We start from the raw sequence: 23,392 nt of genomic DNA on the forward strand, positions 1-23,392 counted from the left end.
TTACAAAGACACAAATAATGTTTACAATGACACAGAGAATGTTTACAAAGACACAAATAATGTTTACTAAGACACAAATAATGTTTACAATGACACAAAGAATGTTTACTAAGACACAAAGAATGTTTACAAAGACACAAATAATGTTTACAAAGACACAAAGAATGTTTACAAAGACACAAAGAATGTTTACAAAGACACAGAGAATGTTTACAAAGACACAAAGAATGTTTACTAAGACACAGAGAATGTTTACAAAGACACAAATAATGTTTACAAAGACAGAGAATGTTTACAAAGACACAAATAATGTTTACAAAGACACAGATAATGTTTACAATGACACAAAGAATGTTTACAAAGACAGAGAATGTTTACTAAGACACAAATAATGTTTACAAAGACACAAATAATGTTTACGAAGACACAGAGAATGTTTACAAAGACACAAATACTGTTTACTAAGACACAAATAATGTTTACGAAGACACAGAGAATGTTTACAAAGACATAAATAATGTTTACAAAGACACAAAGAATGGCTACAATGACACAAATAATGTTTACAAAGACACAAAGAATGTTTACAAAGACACAAATAATGGCTTCAAAGACACAAAGAATGTTTACAAAGACACAAAGAATGGCTACAATGACTCAAAGAATGGCTACAATGACACAAAGAATGTTTACAAAGACACAAAGAATGGCTTCAAAGACACAAAGAATGTTTACAAAGACAAAGAATGGCTTCAAAGACACAAAGAATGTTTACAAAGACACAAATAATGGCTACAATGAGAAAGAATGGCTACAAAGAAACACAAAACAACTACAAAGAGTCACAAAGAGACACTCAACAACTAACAGGGAGACACAAACAAACACAAAACTCCCAAAACAACCAAAAAAGAGACAAAAAACAACTCCACAGGGACACAAAATGAGCATAAAGAGTCACAAAACAACAACAGAGGAGAGGCTAAAGAGGCTAAACAAGACTAGAGTCTGTGTGTCTTGTATGTAGGAGATGTGGTTGCATGTCTGTGTCCAGAGGCCCGTTGTCTCATAATCCCCCCATGCCAAAAGGCTAAAGCTCTTATCAATACCTCCATATTATACACATATATACACAACAGTTCATACTATAGAATAATCATAAAGTATTTACAGTATTTCATATTTCTTTCTCTTTGATCGACCAAACCCCAAAGATATTAAATTTACTCTTATATCGACTACGAAAAACTGAATAATCACACCTGAGGGGCTGAAACCTGTCAATTTATTGCCTTTTTTAGTATTGTAAACAATCGGTCAAAACATTTGCTGCATAATTCTCTGTTGATTCACTTATTGATTATTCGTTTCAGTTTATATACAGTTTACAGAATCCTGGATCACATTCACAGTTCAACAAACATGTCATTACACGTGCTGACATGATAATTACACTAATGGAAGTGTTTAAAACACTTTAAAATATATATTTATGTAAAATATACTTTAATATTACCACGTTTTGACCATTAAAAACGTATTTACATATAAAGTATGTAAATAAGATACCTTCTAACAGGTTCACTAGTCATTCATTGATATTCCGCACAAACATTTTGTTACTGTTACTTGCTTTGATATTTAAAAAAATATTTTTGCACTTCTTTCACAAAACCACATCAAAGTTTACAGTTGTTTTGTGTCCTTTAATACACATTTGTTTGTTTTTCTTTCTGACATTTTATCTTCATAAGATTGTGATGAATGAGGAAAAGCTTTAGATTTGTGGTCAACATGATGCCGTCTTCTTTTTTTACGCCGCCATTTTGTGTCACAGATTTTACCATATTGTTAATTGTTTTGCTTAAAACAACTAAACTACTTAGTTAGGTTTAGACAACTAAACTACTTAGTTGGGTTTAAACAATAAAACTACTTATTTAGGTTTAGACAACAAAACTACTTAGTTAGGTTTAAACAATAATCCTACTTAGTTAGGTTTAATCAATAAAACTATGGTTTAGGAAAAGATCTTTATTCGGGTTAAAATAACTCCAAAAGTGCTGATAATGAAGTATGCAAGTCACGTTACAAATAAATCAACAAACAGCGTCTCCTGGAGAAGAGATTGGACCTATCCACCTCTACTTCTGCTCTGTGTGTGCTTCTCTGGTCTTTATACTTCCTTGTTCATGAGCATGTGAAAGCTGTTATATGAGGTGAAATGTCTTTATATGTGAGAGGGTGTCAGACTTAAGTGTTTTAAAAGTCTTCTGGTGTGTGGTAGACAAAATAAGATCCAGGTGGAGGTGGTGGAGCAGTCTCCAGTCTCCAGATGCTCTCTGGATCGTCAGGACTCAGCTGACAGAGATCAGGACCATCTGATGAGAGAAGAAGAAGAAGAAGAGAAGAGATGAGTCAGTGTTTCCAGAGACTCCCTTCATCAGCTGTCAGTCAGTGAAGCAGCACATCCAGTATAAAGAGCAGCAGGGACTTCAGTCTGAGCAGCTCTCATGTTAACGGACACTTTGGGCATCGAGGCTGTGTACTAGATTTCACTGAGAGTCCTGAACGCAAGAAGTTAAAGGTGCCACAAGTATGTACAGAGACTGAGCAGTAAAACATCAGCAGAGGTTCTTGGTTACTAAATGTAATGATGGTTCTATGAAGTGAAAGCCAGTGATTTGCAGGCTTCAGTCAAACTGATCTCAGAGCTGTGACAAAGATGAGCTGATCAATAGTTTAAGAGTTTGATGAATGAGGACCAATGTCTCTAAAGACCTTGTGATGCCGTCAGCTAAAACCCAGCTTCACTTCCTGTAGACGTGAACAACAACACATCGACTCAAACACACGATCACAACAAGCTTCTGGCTCATCTGATTGGCTGACTGCTCTCTCTCTCTCGTCCAATCCTGAAACCAGTGGATCTGTGTTTAGAAAAATACATCTGAAACCAGCATGGACTGACTGCAACCCTCTACTCACCTCAGAGTCTCCAGTCCACAGTTCGGACTCCTCACAAGACCAGACAGCAGCTTCACGTCTGAGTCCTTCAGCTTGTTTCCACTCAGATCCAGCTCTCTCAGATGGGAGGGGTTGGACTTCAGAGCTGAGCCCAGAGAAGAACAGCTGATCTCTGACAAACTGCAGTCGCTCAATCTGCATAAAGAATAAATGATGTAATTTAAAAAGACAAAGTTCTGCTTGAAATTATTGAAGGTAAGGATAACGTCTAAAACAGAATAAAAGAGTTTGACAGGACGCTCCTTAATAATGTGCTTCAGTCACCACCAACTGGAACTGCGTGTGACTATCAGCGCTGATCTTAGTGAATAACTGTTCATTTGGATACAAAAGGTCTGATTTTGCACCAAATGTCAAATGCAAATTACCAGATTTAAATGTACAAACACCACATTTAAAGGTGCATTAATAATCTGTGTAAACAGATTCTGCACTTTCTTACTTATATATATGTCCCTGGTTTAAAATACCTGATATTTATATGTCATTCTTGTGAAGCACTTTGAGCTGCACTTTATGTTATGAAAGGTGTTTTATAAATAAAGCTTATAATTATTATTCATTTGCAGAATCTGGAGGCAACAGGACAATATTTTGGTCTTTTCTCTTTGTAATCTGAGTAATATTGACCAATCAGGTTGGAGCAGTCTATGGTTGAATGCAGGTAAACAGTCTGTGGAACCAACCAGGATTACATTTTCATGTTGTATGATGATGATTTATCTTTTCATTGGTTAATAATAAGTTTGTAAACAGGCTGCTTGTGAAACGATTTGGTGGTACACGTCATCAGTCCAGACGGTAACCTCCTGTTCTTTAAAGTAAATCCAATGGTTCACGTGTTAAAGCTGCATTCTCTCTCCTGTCCACCAGGGGGCGACTCCTCTGGTTGTATAGAAGTCTATGAGAAAATGACTCTACTTCTCTCTTGATTTATTCCCTCAGTAAACATTGTAAACATGAGTTTATGGTCTCAATCTCTAGTTTCAAGTCTTCTTCAATACAGCATGATGTTCATTTAGTAAATGATGCTCCATTTAGAGTCAAACAGACCATAAAGCAGGGGATGCTTTAGGGCGGGGCTACACACTGATTGACAGGTCGACACCAGAGACGTATACGGCGTCTCTACGTCACTCCTCCTCAGTCCAAATATGGTCACTTCCTGTTCACTGGTTGCAAAAAACAAGATGGCGACGGACAAGATGCTGAACTGGAGGCTTCTAAACGTACACGAGCCAATGAGTTACATCACTGTAAACAATGAGCAGCACAAGCACATTTTTGAGAATTACTTGTTTCTTTTTGTCTTATTTGTGCAGGTTTATGACCTCAAAAGCCCAAACTTTCACATAATATTAATCTCAGCACAGAAATAATAAATGGTTTCTGACCTCAGAGTCTCCAGTCTACAGAGTGGACTCTCCAGAAAATCACTGAGCAGCTTCACGTCTGAATCCTGCAGCTTGTTTCCACTCAGATCCAGTTCGGTCAGATGGGAGGGATTTGACTTCAGAGCTGACAGTAGAGAAGAACAGCTGACCTCTGACAAGCTGCAGTAACTCAATCTGCAAGGAGAATAAATTAAATAGAGAAAATAATCAGTTCATAATAACGTGTAATTCAACTTCACATGGGTTCCCTGCAGCGTGGTGGCAGACATGAAAAGCAGCTTAAGTCAGGAGAATGAATTACATGTTTAAAATATAATATTAACTTTCAAGGAAAATTGATCACATAGCAAATGTTCAAAGGAACCTGGAGCACAACAGGTCGACAAAAGATCTGAAATAATGCTTTATAAAGTCTATCTGAACTGTTTTTAAAAAATCACTTTAGCAGTTATTTCAGTTCAAAACAGAACAGTAATACTTTCACCTCCAGTAGTTTGGTTTAAGAGCGTGGTATTTTGTTCCCATTTAGTTTGCATAAATAATAACATTTTATTTAGATAGAATTTAGCTTTTTTGTAGGTGATTTGTGTCTCACGGTAGTCTTTTTTTGTGTCTCTTTATAGTTGTTTTATGACTTTTTGTAGGTTTTAATGTCGCTCTTTGTAGTTGTTTTGTGTCTCTTTGTAGGTGTTTTGTGTCTCTTTGTAGTGTTTTTGAGCCTCTTTCTGGTCCTTTTGAGTCTCTTACTGGTTGATATTTATCTCATTGAGTGACATTTTGTAGGTGAAGGTCAGGGGGGGCCCTGACACTTAAACATGAAAGTGCTAGACTAGTAGCAGACAGTGAACCCACCTCAGAGTCTCCGGTCTACAGAGTGGATTCTCCAGAAAATCACTCAGCAGCTTCACTCCTGAATCCTGCAGTTTGTGATTGTATCTCAGATCCAGTTCTCTCAGATGGGAGGGGTTTGACTTCAGAGCTGAGAGCAGAGAAGAACAGCTGACCTCTGACAACCTGCAGTAACTCAATCTGAAAAGAATATATATTCTACATAAGAATACATTTACACAACAATGTATTTTGGTCTTGCATGTACAGTTCAACATTACTAAGTCCTAATCAATGAGCTCTCTTTTGAGGAATGACTACGTGAGTCATCATAATGTCGCCTTCTTTAGACATCATCCAAATGTCACCACAACATTCAAACACCTATTGATGTCAACACATATTAATGACATGCTGCTGATCTCAGTCAAGTCTGTTATTAAAGGATGATATTAAATCAGACATGTTGGGATTAATCTTGTACTTTTTACTTTTATTCAAAATATCACCAGCCAATTTTAGATTAAATTTAGGACGCAACCCAATTTTGGAAAAATAGGGAATTAATCATTAAATCTCATCTGAGGGTTGCTACGGAGTTCTTGTCATGGTGTACAGGGACCTATTATTTCACATACACACAAATGATCAAGTTCTTTATACATTCAATTTAAATTATACTGTATTATACGATACGATAAAATAAACAAGATGAATAGAATAAATAAAGAATATGACACAGAGTTGCTTTATCCTCTTGAGAAAGGAGGTGCAGTGCATGGCGGGAACAGCAAACCACTCCCATCCTAACAACTTTCTTGGTAATTTAATTTAGCCTTACATTACAGAATTAATACTAGTTACAGGAAACTAAAATAATTTAAACAGAGTTGGCTATTATGAACTTAACTATACATAACTTTTTTTAACTTAGATGTCTCAAATTTGGAGATTTGGTAAACTTCAAGTAATGTATGAAGGGACACTATAGTGGGTCAGTGATGTTAGATGCATTTTGTATGACTACAGAACAAGATTAGAACAAATGCAAACAAGACAGTTAAAAGAGTCAATTTGTGAATGGTTTACAAATAAAATGAGTTTGTTACTAAAATACAAAGACTAACTAGGACTAGGACTAGCTTATCAATTAAGGTACATGTTGATTTGCATCAAGACTCAGTTTCCTTAAGACGTTATTCACGATTGGATGTGTCTTTGTGTCCCTCTGGAATTTAGATGCTCATAAAACTGGAAAGGTGGGTTCAATAAACCTCGTAAGCTCAGCATTTACAAAGGTCTTATTGTTCATGAATTGGTTTTAGTGTCAAGATTGACCACCAAGCTGCTCTTAGTCTGTCCAGGCACAAAACTAATCAACCAAAGGAAATGTCATATAAATCTTCAGTTAAGGATTTATATATATATATATATATATATATATATATGCACACACACACACACACACACAACACACACACACACACACACACACACACACACACACACACACACACACACACACACACACACACACACACACACACACACACACACACACACACACACACACAGAACAGCACCTGACAGATGGTGAACTGACCTCAGAATCTCCAGTCTACAGTTTGGACTCTCCAGTCCAGCAGACAGCAGCTTCACCCCTAAATCCTGCAGGCGGTTGTTGCTCAGGTCCAGTTCTTTTAGATTGGAGGGATCGAACTTCAGAGCTGAGGCCACAACTTCACAGTGTGTGTCTGAAAGTCCACAGTTTTTAAGTCTGTGAATAAAGATATATATATAATCTGTTATCTTGAAAGTCAAAGGATTATAATAAATAACTAAAAGACCACTTCATGTAGCAGTTGTGGACAACATATACTGTAAGAATCACTGGTATTAATATATAGATCAATGTCGGCTGCTTTTTGTTGTTCCTGCTTTAAACACAATAAAACATTTTTTTATGATGATTTAATAGCAGCTACTCATTAAAATGCTCTTTAATTAATAGTAGTTTATTTCAGTTTGAATCAATATTCAGTTCTTGCAGTGGAGTGAAGCTACATCGGAAATAATAGGCGCCTTCATACCTATAAATCGATAGGCTCAGTGCAATTTGGGGGTTATAATAGAACATTGTAGCATTTTTCCTTTTTGTTCGATTGGTTTTAGCACTGCACTTTGTCAAGCACACCGGCTCAGAAACAATGGAGCAACACCAAATGTATGCGTTCTTGGATTTCCTGGGTTTTGATTGATATTTCTATCAATAGGTAAGGATCAGTCTAGGTTAGATGCTGTAAGGTCCAAGGATCATACAGCATCTACGGACATCAGAATTGAAAAAATTCAAACTACATGACCACCGGCTGGTTTGGCCTGGAATGGATATGCCGTTTGTGAGTCATCCCAAACTTCCAGATGGCCAGTCCCTTCCCTGTGATTTTGACAGGTGCTACATGGGTTGAAGGTGCGTTGTTGTTTGAGGAACTCAACGATAACTCTACAAATATTTATTGTTCAATAACAATACATGCACTTACACAGCCTTTCTGCAGTTCCTCACAGCAGGAATCAGTCTCAGTTGCCCCTCCTCTGATGTGTTGTACTTCCTCAGGTCCAACTCATCCAGAACCTCCTCTGACATCTGCAGCATGTAGGCCAGAGCTGAGCAGTGGATCTCTGAGAGTTCCTTGTTTGATTTGCTTCCTGACTTCAGGAACTCTTGGATCTCCTGATGTACTGAGAGGTCGTTCATCTCCATCAGACAGTGGAAGATGTTGATGCTTCTGTCAGGAGAGATCTGGTCCATGTTCTTCTTCTTCAGGTTGCTGATGGCTCTCTGGATGATTTCTGGACTGTTGTCTGTCTGACCCAGCAGGCCTCCTAAGAGTCTCTGGTTGGACTCCAGAGAGAGGCCATGAAGGAAGCGGACAAACAGGTCCAGGTGGCCATTTTTACTTTTCAGGGATTTTTCCATGCCTCTCCCCAAGAAGTCCTCCAGAGATGAGACTGTGTCATTTTTATCTGACACACCATTGCCATAATCATCATGGTCATCTTGGTCATCATAATCATCACGGTCATCATAATCATCACGGTCATCTTGGTCATCATAATCATCACGGTCATCTTGGTCATCATAATCATCACGGTCATCTTGGTCATCATAATCTTCACGGTCATCATAATCATCACGGTCGTCTTGGTCATCATCATCATCATCATCATCATCATCATCATCATTATCATGATCTTCCTCATCATCATCATCATCATTATCATGATCTTCCTCATCATAATCATCATGATCATCTTCCACATTGTCAGAATCAAGAATATCTTGATCATCAAAATCATCATAATCGTCTTCCTCATCACAATCTTCACGGTCATCTTCCTCATCATGATCATCATCACTTTCACGATAAGGAGAGCTTTTCAGGGATGAGTCACTCTTTTTCTCCTCTGTCTTCCTGTTTGTGTAACAGTGGAACAGGTAGACTGCAGCCAGAAACTCTTGAACACTCAGATGAACGAAGCAGTAGACTGTTTTCCCAAAGATCACACTCTCTCTTTTGAAGATCTCTGTACAGACTCCTGAGTACACCGAGGCCTCTGTGACATCAATACCACACTGCTCCAGGTCTTCTTGGTAGAACATGATGTTTCCTTTCTCCAGATGTTCAAACGCCAGCCTCCCCAGCTTCAGAAGAACTTCCCTGTCAGCCTCCATCAGCTCCTGTGGACTCGTCTCATGTCCATCATGGTACTTCTGCTTCTTCCTCTTTGTCTGGACCAGCAGGAAGTGTGAGTACATGTCAGTCAGGGTCTTGGGCAGCTCTCCTCTCTGGTCTGTGGTCCACATGTGGTCCAGAACTGTAGCAGTGATCCAGCAGAAGACTGGGATTAGACACATGATGTGGAGACTCCTGGAAGTCTTGATGTGTGAGATGATTCTACTGGACAGCTCTTCATCACTGAATCTTCTCCTGAAGTACTCCTCCTTCTGGGGGTCCGTGAAGCCTCGTACTTCTGTTACCCTGTCAACACGTGTAGGAGGGATCTGATTGGCTGCTGCAGGTCTGGAAGTTATCCAGACGAGAGCCGAGGGAAGCAGATTCCCCTCGATGAGGTTTGTCAGCAGCACGTTGACTGATGTCTCCTGTGTGACATCAGACACGACCTCGTTGTTGTGGAAATCCAATGAAAGTCTGCTTTCATCCAGACCATCAAAGATGAACAGAGGTTTACAGACAGAGAGCTCCTCTGCTGTGACCTTCTGTAATGTTGGATGGAAAACATGGAGCAGCTTCAGAAGACTGTACTGCTCATGTCTGATCAAGTTCAGCTCCCTGAACGAAAGCAGAATCACCAGACTGACATCTTGGTTTTCCAAACCCTCTGCCCAGTCCAGAGTGAACTTCTGCACTGAGAAGGTTTTTCCAACGCCGGCGACTCCGTTGGTCAGAACGACTCTGATGGTCTGTTGGTCTGGTGAGGCTTTAAAGATGTCGTGGTACTTGATTGGAGTGTCATGGAGGGTCTTCATCTTGGAAGCTGACTCAAGCTGCCTCACCTCATGTTGGGTATTAACCTCTTCACTCTGTCCCTCTGTGATGTAGAGCTCAGTGTAGATCCTGTTGAGGAGGGTTTCATTTCCTGTTTGATCAGTTCCTTCAGTCACACGTTCACATGTCCTCCTCAGACTGATCTTATGTTCATCTAGAACCTCCTGCAGATCGCTGGTCTGACTGGCTGTCTCTAGTCTAGGTTTTTTTATGGATCCTTTTCCACACTGGGGACAAGAAGATTCTCCTGATGTACTGGACTGGTCCAAGTATGATGTGATGCACTGTGTGCAGAACCAGTGTCCACAGCTGGTATAGACTGGATCCCTCAGGACGTTGTGACACAAAGCACAGCAGGACGGCTGCTCCACCATAGTAACATGGGTCTTCTCCGTTTTGTCTCTGTGGAAATGAACACATTACATTAGTGGTGAGCCCTTCACACACACACACACACACACACACACACACACACACACACATTTATATATCTATATCTATATATAGATATATAAATATATATCGCTTTCTTTTTCGTTTTTTTTACTCCCATTCAAATATATATCTTTTTAAAATCACAAATGTAAATCATTGTCCAAATACTAGACACACTCTTAAATAAATGGAACAAAACCACCCTCCTAATAGAGGTCAAATCACATACCTTGTAACTATCTAAAGTTTACTATTATGGTGTTATCAAAACGATCAAAGCTTGCAGCTCTCTGCAAAGACAGAATACAGTCTATGGTCGGTTCTATGAGCTGTTGCTTTCAAGACTTATGAACATCATCCAACACGACCACTGATGTACAAAGAGCTAAGAGTTTAGACATCGTCCTGACACCCATGCTGGAAATTGTGCATTTTATTCACAAGCCTAATCACTACAGTTCAGATATCACGTGGTTGCGCTTCACGAAAACCAATTGAGTAGTATTCTGCTCCATTGTGAGATCGCTGTCAAAAGGCAGAAATCTTCTCTCAGTGTTTTTGCAGCTTAGAAATCGACAGCTAAGGAGTCCTAGAACTACCCATCACCAGTCTCACAGAAGGGTAAAGTGCGCCAAAGTAAGACTGGAGATGAGGCTAACTGAGTCACATGATCCATTTGTACAAGCTACAGGCATAAAATAGCCCCAGCAGAAGCTACTGTCATGTAAATATTACATTCATATGTATAAAAGCACACATACAAATCTCAAACACAGTATATTTTGTCTATGCTTTCACATCACACTATCACTGTGCACATTGCGGTAAATGATTATAAGTTCTCTTAGAAGGTCAAATACTCCGGACAGGGCATTCTAATGCCTGGCCGTACGATGGAAAAGAACAGACACTTAAAGAAGGAATATGCTTTTACGACCAACTGACCACAGATAATAAAGGCTCTTTTTACGACCAACTGACCAAGGCCCTCAGAAAGTCTAAAAGTCTAAACCAAGAGCCGCCTCTCTCATTTTTGGACCTATCATATTCAACTCACAAAACCTATATAACATGATGCACACTCTGTATAAGCGCCTTTTAGTTGCTGAACTTCTCAGTACTGCTAGGCCCGTGCACGTATAACTGCTGGGCGATATACTCCTGTTATCCTACAATAAATGTCACATTGTTTTAAGATGAATCCGGTGTAGAAGTCTCTCTTGTTTACCACTCAACAAATTGGTAGCAGAGGATGGTTGCAAAAGATCAGTGAGAGAGTGGACAAGAACAAAACTCGTTTCTATTGAAAATCCAGACGGTGGACGCGGACCAAGGGTCCTCGCAGAGCCAGGAGCCATTCTTCTCATCACGGGAACCTGATCAAACAGCGCTGTAAACAAAGGTATGCAGAAACCTATTTCAGTAAATTCTGCATATTGTCGATTGTAAAACCAAATTTGATCAGAAGTACTGAGTGTGAGTATGAATCGTTCATAAATTGATAAATTCGATTGAAAAAAAATACATTGTAAAGGATAACAGGACTGTCGTGTTAGCAGTGGTGATGGGGAAAATGTAATAAAAATAAATGCCATAGAGTGTACACATGAGTGAATGGATCTAACAGAAATCGAGAATTGTGAAAGGGAATAAGTGTTCAGAGTGTACACCGAGTAGGTTCAAAGGCTGTTCTGATCGCGTGGCTCGGGTGAATTCCATACACACCGATTGTTCACGGCCTGCGAACCGAATTCCGGGCCACTCTGTCCGCTTGTTTTTCTGGAACAAGTTGAGATTTGGATCACGTAGAAGTATGATGTAAAATGCGCAAGAGTTGAAAAAAATATATATATTTCCCCTTGGGACCTAGTTTGTTCAAAGCGCGTGTTGTAAAAACGTTCCAAAGTGTTAACACGTGAGTAATTGTTAAACAGGCAGTGTATATTAAAGTAATGGCAAGTCATGGTTAAGAACCATTGGACATAAGAGATAAATGAGATAGACCCAGAAGAAGAAGGAGCGGCGATTCACCAGACCCGTGAATTGATAGGATTTGATATAGAGAATTGGCAAAGCGAACAATCACAAGCATCAGACACAAGTCCTGCACCCAACACTGACCACTGACAAACACTCACACAACTCAATAAAGAAAAAAAAGAAAAAAAAGGAGAGAAGAGCAGCAGGCAGAGGAAGAAGGTGGGAGCTGAGTAGCGCTTTGAGCTAGCTAGAGGTAGGCGGAGCAGTGAGGAAGAAGGTTGAACAGAGAGATATAAGGAAGTGACAGACAAGGATAGAATGGCTGAGGCAGGAGAGCCAACTAGTGGAAGTTATGTGGAACAGTTGACAAAAGATCTAGAGGAAAGAGTTGGAAGATTGTGGGGAAAAGAACAGTGGAAGACAGATAAAAAGATATGGGAGGATGTGAAAGGAAGATGGACGGATAGAGGATGGCTCAACAGGTTACCGGAAGTCCCGACGATGACAAAAATACAGAAAATGAGGGAAGAGTTGGAAACCCGACGGGAAGAAGCGGAGAAAGCAGAAAAAGATGATAAAGGATGCCACCTTTTTACGAGCAAATTGAAAAAGGCCCGTAGAATGAAGCAAGAGGAAGAAAGGGTGGGAGATCTGGCAGCGACAATGTGCATGGCGACACGTGTTGACCTCCAAATGCCTGAGAAAAGGGGTTGGAATGCACTAATGGCTCCCGTGCGAAAGAGCGGAGAAGACAAAGGAGAAGAAAAAGAAAAACCAACAACCCTCTACCCGCCCCTCCCCGAGGAACCAGTGAAGTCGCCTCCCCCATATTCCCCATCCACGGCCAGCGCCCCCAGCGGTGACGGAGCAGCACTACAAGCACCACTGTTGGCAGTACGAAGTGGCTGCTTGACAGGCAAAGGGCAACTACAGCTGGAACTGGAGCCTGGCAGCGCCATATTAGTGGACGAATTGCCTGTCTCACTCCTGCCAAACAGCTCCTTGGGCCTAGGTGTACCACAGAACAGGTAGAGGCGTTGACGAAAAAAGTACACCTAATGGAAAGAGAGAGGAACAGAGGGACAGGACCGGCAGAGGGTACACCCCAGCCTCCAACTCGTGACTCCTCAAGAGAATCGAGTAGTGGAGGGGACGGGCAGCCTTCTCGCCAGCAATCGGGAGCTGAAAGAGGGGGGTGGAAAAAGGGGTTGTCTTGGTCAATACCTTGGTCAGCACCACCCCACCACCACCCACAGCCACTCCCTCCCTTCAGCCCACACCAACAGATGAAACAAGACACTCCAAAAGAAGAATGGGAGCGGAACCACTTCTATAACCCGCACATTGACTCAGAGTCCAACGAAGGACGTACTACGTATACCTACGTACGCTCTCACGCCACAGGAGAGGAAGCAACGAAGAATAGATCAACAGTGCACCACCCTCCTGGATGAAACCTCGATGCGTGAACTCGGGCTACAGCTACATTCGGAGGACGATGAGGACGAGGAAGAAGGGGGAGTCATAGGAGAGCTCATCCATCCAGAACATCCTGGTCACTATCGAGTGGAAGGACTGCTGAAGGGAACAGTCGTAAGAAAACCACCACCACGCCGCTCATCCCGAATTGCTCAGTGGAAGAGGGGAATGGACCAAGATATGGCCGCGCACCACGCCGGCGCCTACCCTCTCCGCCCAGCCACAGGGGGTCGACCAGGACTGCAGTTCATACCATTTAGCTTTGCTGACCTCACTAGTCTGGTGCAGGCTCTGCCCTCCCTCCACTCAGGAGCAGACCCCTATGGGATCATATCCGGTACCATCAGCCTGTTTCCAAGACATCAGTATAGATTATACAGACATGGGAGCAGATAATGTAGTACAAGGAAAGAGATACATGTTGGTAATGGTAGACAGATTTTCAAAGTGGGTAGAAGCAATCCCCACCAAAAAAGAAGATGCACAGTCAGTTGTGAAATGGTTGCAGACAGAGTTGATCCCGTGCTACGGGTTACCACGATGCATTAGATCCGACAACGGAACACATTTTAATAACAAACTGCTAGAAAAAGTAGAGCTAAGCCTGGGAATCAGCCACAAGTTTGGCTTAGTGTATCATCCACAATCACAGGGTCTGGTCGAAAGAGCTAATCAAACATTGAAGGCTAAAATAGCCAAGACATGTGCAGGTACCAAGTTAACATGGGTAGAGGCCCTCCCACTGGCATTGATGGCAATGAGATCATCGCCAGGGGGAGGAACACACCTCTCCCCACACAAAATTTTGACTGGTAGAGTTATGCCAGGTCCACCCAGAGATGGAGGTCATATGCCACCTCTGGATGTGTGTCAGATTGAGATGTCTGACTATTTGCATGCACTAACATCTCTCACCACAGCTCTCTCCAAATAGGTTGTTTGAGCCCAGGCGATCGTCCCGGTGGAAGGAGAGCCATCAAAGGTAAAAGTAGGAGACTGGGTCATGGTCAAAGTTCACAAACAAAAGTGGACTGACCCCAGGTGGACTGGACCGTACGAAGTGAAGGAAGTTACGTCACACTCGGTCCAGGTCAAAGGTAAATCAGGCGCTCCTTGGCACCACCTGACACATTGTGCCCCAGCTCCGACACCTGACAGGACACTGACAGAGGTCCGAACGAATTTGAGAAATGCAGCGACAGCTGAGGAGGTGCCTGGGGGACCCTGACGAGCCCCCAGGGACGCGGAGTCCCAAATTAGTTCAAATTAGTAGATCAGGTAGCTGCAGGATTTGAGAATCTGCCATTAATATCTGCCCTCTTCCCTGTCACTCCAAGCAAAAATGTAGACAGAATAAATTATGTCCACTATAATGTCCTGCGTCTTGCCAACATGACTAGAGATGGGATTGCTGGGATAGCAGAGCAATTGGCCCCAACGTCTCTGATGACAGTGCAAAATAGGATGGCCCTAGACATGCTCCTAGCAGAAAAAGGGGGTGTTTGTGCAATGTTTGGAGACATGTGCTGTACTATCATTCCCAACAACACTGCCCCTGATGGGTCAGTCACCAAAGCATTAGCAAACCTCAGAGCCCTCTCAGATGAAATGCATGAAGCGTCAGGAATTGACAACCCCTTCTCCGATTGGATGGAAAACATCTTTGGGAAATGGAAAACGTTGATCATGTCAATCGCAGTCTCGTTTGCAGTGTTTCTGTCCATAATAGTTACCTGTGGTTGTTGCTGCATCCCTTGCCTTAGAACAATGATAGGAAGACTAATCACAACGGCCCTCTCTAAAGAAAAGCAGCCACCACCCTATGGCCATTTCCCCCTCCTAGATCGAGAAGGTAATGCAGCGAACCCAGACGAGGACGAGGATTCCGACAACGAAGGACAAAAGAATCAGTTCCGTCTTGAAATTGAAGATGAATGAATCATTAATAGAGAATTCACACCTAGCAGGTGTGAAAAGGGGGATTTGTCATGTAAATATTACATAATGTATAAAAGCACACATACAAATCTCAAACACAGTATATTTTGTCTATGCTTTCACATCACACTATCACTGTGCACATTGCGGTAAATGATTATAAGTTCTCTTAGAAGGTCAAATACTCCGGACAGGGCATTCTAGTGCCTGGCCGTACGATGGAAAAGAACAGAGACACTTAAAGAAGGAATATGCTTTTACGACCAACTGACCACAGATAACAAAGGCTCTTTTTACGACCAACTGACCAAGGCCCTCAGAAAGTCTAAAAGTCTAAACCAAGAGCCGCCTCTCTCATTTTTGGACCTATCATATTCAACTCACAAAACCTATATAACATGATGCACACTCTGTATAAGCGCCTTTTAGTTGCTGAACTTCTCAGTACTGCTAGGCCCGTGCACGTATAACTGCTGGGCGATATACTCCTGTTATCCTACAATAAATGTCACATTTGTTTTAAGACGAATCTGGTGTAGAAGTCTCTCTTGTTTACCACTCAACACTACCAAACAGGAAAAGTCAGTGTATCAAACACCGGGGACATCATAGGCTTAGGGCAGCAAGTTAGGGGTTGCCTAGGCCTTGGCACAAGCCTGAAACAAGGCAACGCCATCTCAGAGACGCAGAGATGTGGTGGAGGAGATTTGTCTGCAGGAAGAGGCAACAAGGTTCTTAAAAGCTGTGGCAAAAGCTGTGGGAGTGAGTTGGCAGGGTCCTGGAAATAACTGTGGGAAATGGATACATTCAGAGCTAGCACCGTAGCACCTAGAACCAGGTGCTACTGTGTCAGTGGACAAGCGTTGATGTCCGCCCTCCCCCTTTATCCTGCTGCCTGACAACAGAATTTGTCCAGGAAGGTGAAGGTCAAGTCAGATTTTGGACACTTGGTCAACCTTAGCTATTCAATGTGCTTTGGCCGTCCTCACCATCTCAATTACATTATCAAGCTGACAGAAAGCAGTTGCGGTGTAATTTGCACAAACTCAAGCTGCATCGACAGGCTAATCTTAAAATTTTGTCTTAACTTCACATTTTCTTCACATTCAAACTTGTTCTCCATTCTCTCAATGCCAAACTGGTCAGAAATCAAAAGAAAATGGGACATCTGAAATAGAATAATCTGTCTAAACATTATTTTCAGTTTCACAAAATAAATGTTTATTAACTGTTCTCTACTGTTCTTTACAGTGTTATTACTGTTCTCTTCAGGTCAGTTGACAGTATATAAAAGTCTCTTACTTTGTGTCTGATGGTCCAGGTTCATTACTGAAGTATGGAGGTTCCTCTTTGGAAAAGTCACTCTTCATGGACAGACAGCTGGGTACTGGAGATCCTGCTCTCCGTCTGTGGAAATAGTTATATTTATTTCACCATCTGCATGTTCTTGACATTTCATCTACAGCCGGAAACACATATGTATGAGAGTGAAGAGTTTTTTCTACAAATGTGGAATATGCCTTTATTACTGTTCTCTACAGTGTTCCTTCACTGTTCTCTACATTCTTTATTTATTGTTGACAAAAGTGTTTCTTAACGTTTCTCTACAGTGTTTGTTTACTGTTCTCTACTGTTCTCTTCAGGTCAGTTGACAGTATATAAAAGTCTCTTACTTTCTGTGTGAGGGTCCAGGTTCATTACTGAAGTATGGAGGTTCCTCTTTGGAAAAGTCACTCTTCATGGACAGACAGCTGGGTACTGGAGATCCTGCTCTCTGTCTGTGGAAATAGTTGTATTTATTTTACTATATGCATTTCATCTACAGCCGGAAACAGATATGTGTGAGAGTGAAGAGATTTTTCTACAAACGTGGAATATGCATTTATCACTGTTACATTACATTACATTACAGTCATTTAGCAGAGGCTTTTCTCCAAAGCGACTTACAGTCAGTAGTATGTTACATATCATTCACCCATTCACACACTGATGACAGGCTACCATCAAGGTGCCACCATCAGACTCTAACTAACATTCATCATCCAGTCCACACCGATGGCCTTCAGGAGCAACTTGGGGTTAAGTGTCTTGCCCAAGGACACATCGACTGCCGAGGCCGGGTATCGGACCACCGACCCTGTGATTGGAAAACTACCTTGCTCTCCACTACGCCACAGCCGCCCCTGTTCTCTACAGCGTTTCTTTACTGTTCTCTACAGTGTTTCTTCAATGTTCTCTACAGTGTTATTACTGTTCTCTACAGTGTTTCTTAACTGTTATCTACTGTTCTCTTCAGGTCAGTTGACAGTATATAAAAGTCTCTTACTTTCTGTGTGAGGGTCCAGGTTCATTACTGAAGTATGGAGGTTCCTCTTTGGAAAAGTCACTCTTCATGGACAGACAGCTGGGTACTGGAGATCCTGCTCTCTGTCTGTGGAAATAGTTATATTTATTTCACTACATGCATGTTCTGGACATTTCATCTACAGCCGGAAACACATATGTGTGAGAGTAACTGTTCTCTACAGTGTTTCTTAACTGTTATCTACAAACGTGGAATATGCCTTTATTACTGTTACATTACATTACAGTCATTTAGCAGACGCTTTCCTCCAAAGCGACTTACGTTAGTAGTATGTTACATATCATTCACCCATTCACACACTGATGACAGGCTACCATCAAGGTGCCACCATCAGACTCTAACTAACATTCATCATCAGTCCACACCGATGGCCTTCAGGAGCAACTTGGGGTTAAGTGTCTTGCCCAAGGACACATCGACTGCCGAAGCCGGGTATCGAACCACCGACCCTCTGATTGGAAAACTACCTTGCTCTCCACTACGCCACAGCCGCCCCTGTTCTCTACAGCGTTTCTTTACTGTTCTCTACAGTGTTTCTTTACTGTTCTCTACAGTGTTTCTTAACTGTTCTCTACAGTGTTTCTTAACTGTTCTCTACAGTGTTAACTTTGTTAACTGTTATCTACTGTTCTCTTCAGGTCAGTTTACAGTATATAAAAGTCTCTTACTTTGTGTCTGATGGTCCAGGTTCATTACTGAAGTATGGAGGTTCCTCTTTGGAAAAGTCACTCTTCATGGACAGACAGCTGGGTACTGGAGATCCTGCTCTCTGTCTGTGGAAATAGTTATATTTATTTCACTATATGCATGTTCTGGACATTTCATCTACAGCCGGAAACACATATGTGTGAGAGTGAAGAGTTTTTTCTACAAACGTGGAATATGCCTTTATTACTGTTCTCTACAGTGTTTCTTTACTGTTCTCTACAGTGTTTCTTAACTGTTCTCTACAGTGTTTCTTAACTGTTCTCTACAGTGTTTCTTTACTGTTCTCTACAGCAGGGGTCTTCAACGTTTTTCAGGCCAAGGACCCCCAAACTGATCGAGAGATGGAGCAGGGACCCCCTACTATATATATTGTATAAAATTGTGTTTTATATTAAACTGGGCAGAGTGCCATGTCTAAACATACCTTGTTATTGTGCATTCAATACTAAGCTATTCAAATAATACACAGGTTCATATATTCATGTTTTTATTTTAAACATGTGCAATGTACAGTGAGTATGGTGGCTGTGCCACTGCCATTTATAAACATACCTTGTCAACTGATACCAATGCTAATATCAACATTGTCTGTCAATTGCATGATAATCATGCATACAAGCTATTTAAATTGAGGTTATTATTTTAAACATAAATGTGGAAACGAAAATGAGTGATGGCCTATTAGTGCCACTGCCATGCATAAACATACCTGTTATCTTGCATACAATACTGAACTATTAAAATAATGGACAGATTCATGTTGTGGGTTTTTTAAACATACATGTAGGGGGACAGTTCTTTTAGCCAGGAATATCTTGCAAAAATATTGGGATTCGTGGGTGAAGTAAATGTCGTATTTCTTTAAATTTATTTTTTTACAACGGTATCTTCTTTTCAAATAACATTGCAGCGTGCGTCCATGTGTCTGGGATCTTAGTCAGCTGGGGACTGAATAGACTTTCGGTCAATCAAAGAGAACCTGACAGAGCCAGCATGTGACATGCAGCCTCGTGATTGGCTCAGCAGCGATAGGGGCGGGGCCTCCTCTTTGAGGGACAGGTCCAGGCTCACTGTGAGTGAACCCCAGCTGGAGAGAGCTGCTGTGTCTGAATGTGTGCATTTCTGACTGAAAGATAACATCTTCTGCCTCCATTTATCCATTCCTACAATATGTTGGATTCATGTTAATGTGTTTTCAAAGAATGTCATTTTGGGGAAATTTTTTTGGGGAAAGTAATATGAAAAATTGTCTAATCAACCAAACATTTCACGGAGGTACTGCAGGGGGGTTAACTGTTCTCTACAGTGTTTCTCTACTGTTCTCTACTGTTCTCTACAGTGTTTCTCTACTGTTCTCTACAGTGTTTCTTTACTGTTCTCTGCAGTGTTTCTTTACTGTTCTCTGCAGTGTTTCTTTACTGTTCTCTACTGTTCTCTACAGTGTTTCTTTACTGTTATCTTCAGGTCAGTTTACAGTATATAAAAGTATCCTACTTTGTGTCTGATGGTCCAGGTTCATTACTGAAGTATGGAGGTTCCTCTTTGGAAGAGTCACTCTTCATGGACAGACAGCTGGGTACTGGAGATCCTGCTCTCTGTCTGTGGAAACGACAAATGTTAACACATAGAATCAGAACTTGTAAAGAACAGTGTTAACATTGACATGTTCATGATTTGATCATAACAACAAACACTTTTCTTTCTTGTTCTTATGTATACACATTTAACGGTATTGTCGGTAATGTCCTTGTATATATTGTTTTCTTTATTTCTCTTTCTGTGCTACATTCATGTACTTTCTGCTATTTTAATGTCATATTCTACTCTCATTCAAATATTTTTCAATGCTAATGTAGTGTGTAGGTGGCTACAACTACATTTCATAATGTTAAGATTTGCCCTGCTCCTCTGTGATCTTTTTCCTTATTATGTTTTTCTTTCCTGCTTTATTTTGAAGTTGTCACGTTTTCTCATGTTTCAGCTAGCTTCACTTCCTTCTCCTGAGTGTTTTTCTGCCTGTGTGATTACATGCCTCGCCCTGGTTGGTGTCCCCTTTCACCCTCAACTCCTCCTCCCTGGTGTATGCAGTCTTTCTGCTCCTTTTTTTCCTGTTTCAAAATCGTCGTAGTTCTTCCTCCTCTAGCGGCTCAGTGTTTCCTGTAGTATAAGTAGTATTTACACCTTTCTTTTGTGTATTTTTGACTCAGCCTCCAGATTGTGGATCCCTTTACCTGATTCTGGACTGCATTCCTGTTTACCCAGACCTTGCTGCAAAGTAAAGACCTCACCTGCTCTGTGTTTTCAGAGTATGTTTGTACCAGTGTTACATATAAAGCTGCACCTTTAGCCAGTTTATGGGTCGAGTAGCTCGTGAAAGATAAGGTGTGGCAGATTTAGAACCAACAACTGTTTGTTTCAGTGTGTCAGATCCATCGTGAGTCAACCTTATTCGGTTGGACTCAGCAGATTTACTCTATTTAAAAGGCCAAATCAACTTTAATGAGACATCCCCAGTGACTGAATAATGTAAAACAAACCTCATGTAATTATAAAAGAACAGAGTTGTACTGCAGCTTATGTCAGTAGAAACAGTCTCTTACTTTGTGTGTGAAGGTTCAGGTTCATTACTGAGTCGTGGAGGATTTCCTTTTGACGGATCACTCTTCATTAACTGACAGCTGGACGCTGCAGACTCCAATCCGTCCTCCTCTTCTTCCAAATCACTCATCTTCTCAAGTCTGAGAGGTGCACCAGTGACACTGTACACACAAACACTGACTAATAAAGTTACTCCACCTCTTAAGTTGGCCACCTCTTATTTATTTTACATTTGTTTGATCAAATACATGTATTTTTCCAGCCATCATAATGTTAAACTTTGGCTCTGTTATGTATGTGCGATGACTCAGAAACCAGGAAAAGACAAAAGGAAACATATGAAGATGTCCCCCAGGCACACAGGTGGTTTTCTGCTATATATTTAAACAGCATTAAACATAAAATATTGTCAGATTAAGAAACAACAAGAGTAATTATTAGTATTAACCCAACCTGCATCAGCCGCCTGTTTTTCCTCCTGCTCTGTCAAGTTTGAATGGAGTCTGGACAGACTGACTTAAGTTTCAGTTTCGCTCAGTGTTTGCAACTCCTCCCTTCATCCCTTCATGTGTGTGTGTGTGTGTGTGTGTGTGTGTGTGTGTGTGTGTGTGTGTGTGTGTGTGTGTGTGTGTGTGTGTGTGTTTGTGTGTGTGTGTGTTTGTGTGTGTGTGTGTTTGTGTGTTAACTGACAAAAAAAGACATCTCAAGTCAGCAGTCCGTAGTAAAGATATAACTTTAACGTTATTAGCAGAAATTGGTAAAGTTAGCTAGTAGCTAACAAAGTCCTAAATTGAAAATGGTTCTGCAGTTTGAAATGATTAATTATGCAGAATCACCCCATGTCAGTGTCATTTTATTATGTTATTGGATAATTATCATTGATTAATTTAATGCAAGAGGAAAGCTATTGATCACACGTTTTGTATTTAAATAACGAATCTGAAAAATATTACAGCTGTTAAACAAATGTAGTGCACTAAAAGCACAATATTTTCTTCTAAAATGTAAAAGAGTAGAAATATGAATAAGCACCACAGCTCTCTCGTTCCCTACAGTGTAAAACCAGGACTCTCTTGTTCCCTAAAGTGTAACACCAGGACTCTCTCGTTCCCTACAGTGTGACATCAGAGCTCTCTTGTTCCCTACAGTGTAACACCAGGACTCTCTTGTTCCCTAAAGTGTAACACCAGGACTCTCTCGTTCCCTACAGTGTGACATCAGAGCTCTCTTGTTCCCTACAGTGTAACACCAGGACTCTCTTGTTCCCTAAAGTGTAACACCAGGACTCTCTCGTTCCCTAAAGTGTAACACCAGGACTCTCTCGTTCCCTACAGTGTAACACCAGGACTCTCTCGTTCCCTAAAGTGTAACACCAGGACTCTCTCGTTCCCTACAGTGTAACACCAGGACTCTCTTGTTCCCTAAAGTGTAACACCAGGACTCTCTCGTTCCCTAAAGTGTAACACCAGGACTCTCTCGTTCCCTAAAGTGTAACACCAGGACTCTCTTGTTCCCTGCAGTGTAACACCAGTGCTCTCTCTTTCAACCAGAGCTCTCTCATTCCCTACAGTTTAACATCACTGTGTTTCATCCCAGTACAGTTTATGTGTACTGGGATGTTACTCTTTAACAATACATTAGAAAACAGTATTTTTGAAAAACAAAAGGGAAAACTACATATCATTTCAGTGGAAATTACAGATTTAAAAGTCCATGATGGTCCTTTAAGGACCAATTTAGATGTTTTTAGTCCTGAAAGAAGTTTGCGCATTTTATATATATATATATTTATATTATATATATATATATATATATTTAATTTATATATGTATGGTCATAATTAACTGGCTCTGTTCTTTCTGTGCTCACACTTTGAGACGCTAATTTGTGAAATCCAGACAAGAAGAAGATTCAACCAGCAGCCTGCTGCCCTCTGCTGGAGCTCTCTGATTATTCAACATGCTCTCGTTCTGAAGGACTTCAGCTCCGGTTCAATAAATACATTCAGGACCTCACAATTAAAAATATGTTTTTTCATTTAAGACTGTCTTCACTGAACTCAAACAATC

The 23,392-nt window shown here is 41.0% G+C and overlaps 1 protein-coding gene across 3 annotated transcripts in view; it reads right to left on the minus strand.

Moving 5' to 3' along the window:
• The window catches only part of LOC129106844 (uncharacterized), a 21,838-nt gene extending 15 nt beyond the window's left edge, over positions 1–21,823 (minus strand). Inside the window, exons 1-13 of one of the 3 annotated variants that reach the window (XM_054618097.1) lie at positions 21,777–21,823; positions 21,326–21,484; positions 20,220–20,324; positions 18,686–18,790; positions 17,979–18,083; positions 17,326–17,430; positions 16,955–17,059; positions 7,793–10,222; positions 6,853–7,026; positions 5,274–5,450; positions 4,422–4,595; positions 2,989–3,162; positions 1–2,381 (exon numbers count right to left, since the gene is read on the minus strand). The exon at positions 1–2,381 is cut by the window's left edge and continues 15 nt beyond it. In XM_054618097.1, the coding sequence (XP_054474072.1) occupies positions 2,372–2,381; positions 2,989–3,162; positions 4,422–4,595; positions 5,274–5,450; positions 6,853–7,026; positions 7,793–10,222; positions 16,955–17,059; positions 17,326–17,430; positions 17,979–18,083; positions 18,686–18,790; positions 20,220–20,324; positions 21,326–21,453 (3,792 nt within the window). In that variant the 5' untranslated portion in view covers positions 21,454–21,484; positions 21,777–21,823 and the 3' untranslated portion in view covers positions 1–2,371. Of the gene's footprint in view, positions 2,382–2,988; positions 3,163–4,421; positions 4,596–5,273; positions 5,451–6,852; positions 7,027–7,788; positions 10,223–16,954; positions 17,060–17,325; positions 17,431–17,978; positions 18,084–18,685; positions 18,791–20,219; positions 20,325–21,325; positions 21,485–21,776 lie in introns of those variants that run through there. The other 2 variants (XM_054618098.1, XM_054618099.1) reach the window with 2 other exon arrangements.
• Positions 21,824–23,392: the final 1,569 nt, after the last annotated feature.

The sequence above is a fragment of the Anoplopoma fimbria genome, chromosome 18 (genome assembly GCF_027596085.1).
Source record: "Anoplopoma fimbria isolate UVic2021 breed Golden Eagle Sablefish chromosome 18, Afim_UVic_2022, whole genome shotgun sequence".
Taxonomy (NCBI): domain Eukaryota; kingdom Metazoa; phylum Chordata; class Actinopteri; order Perciformes; family Anoplopomatidae; genus Anoplopoma; species Anoplopoma fimbria.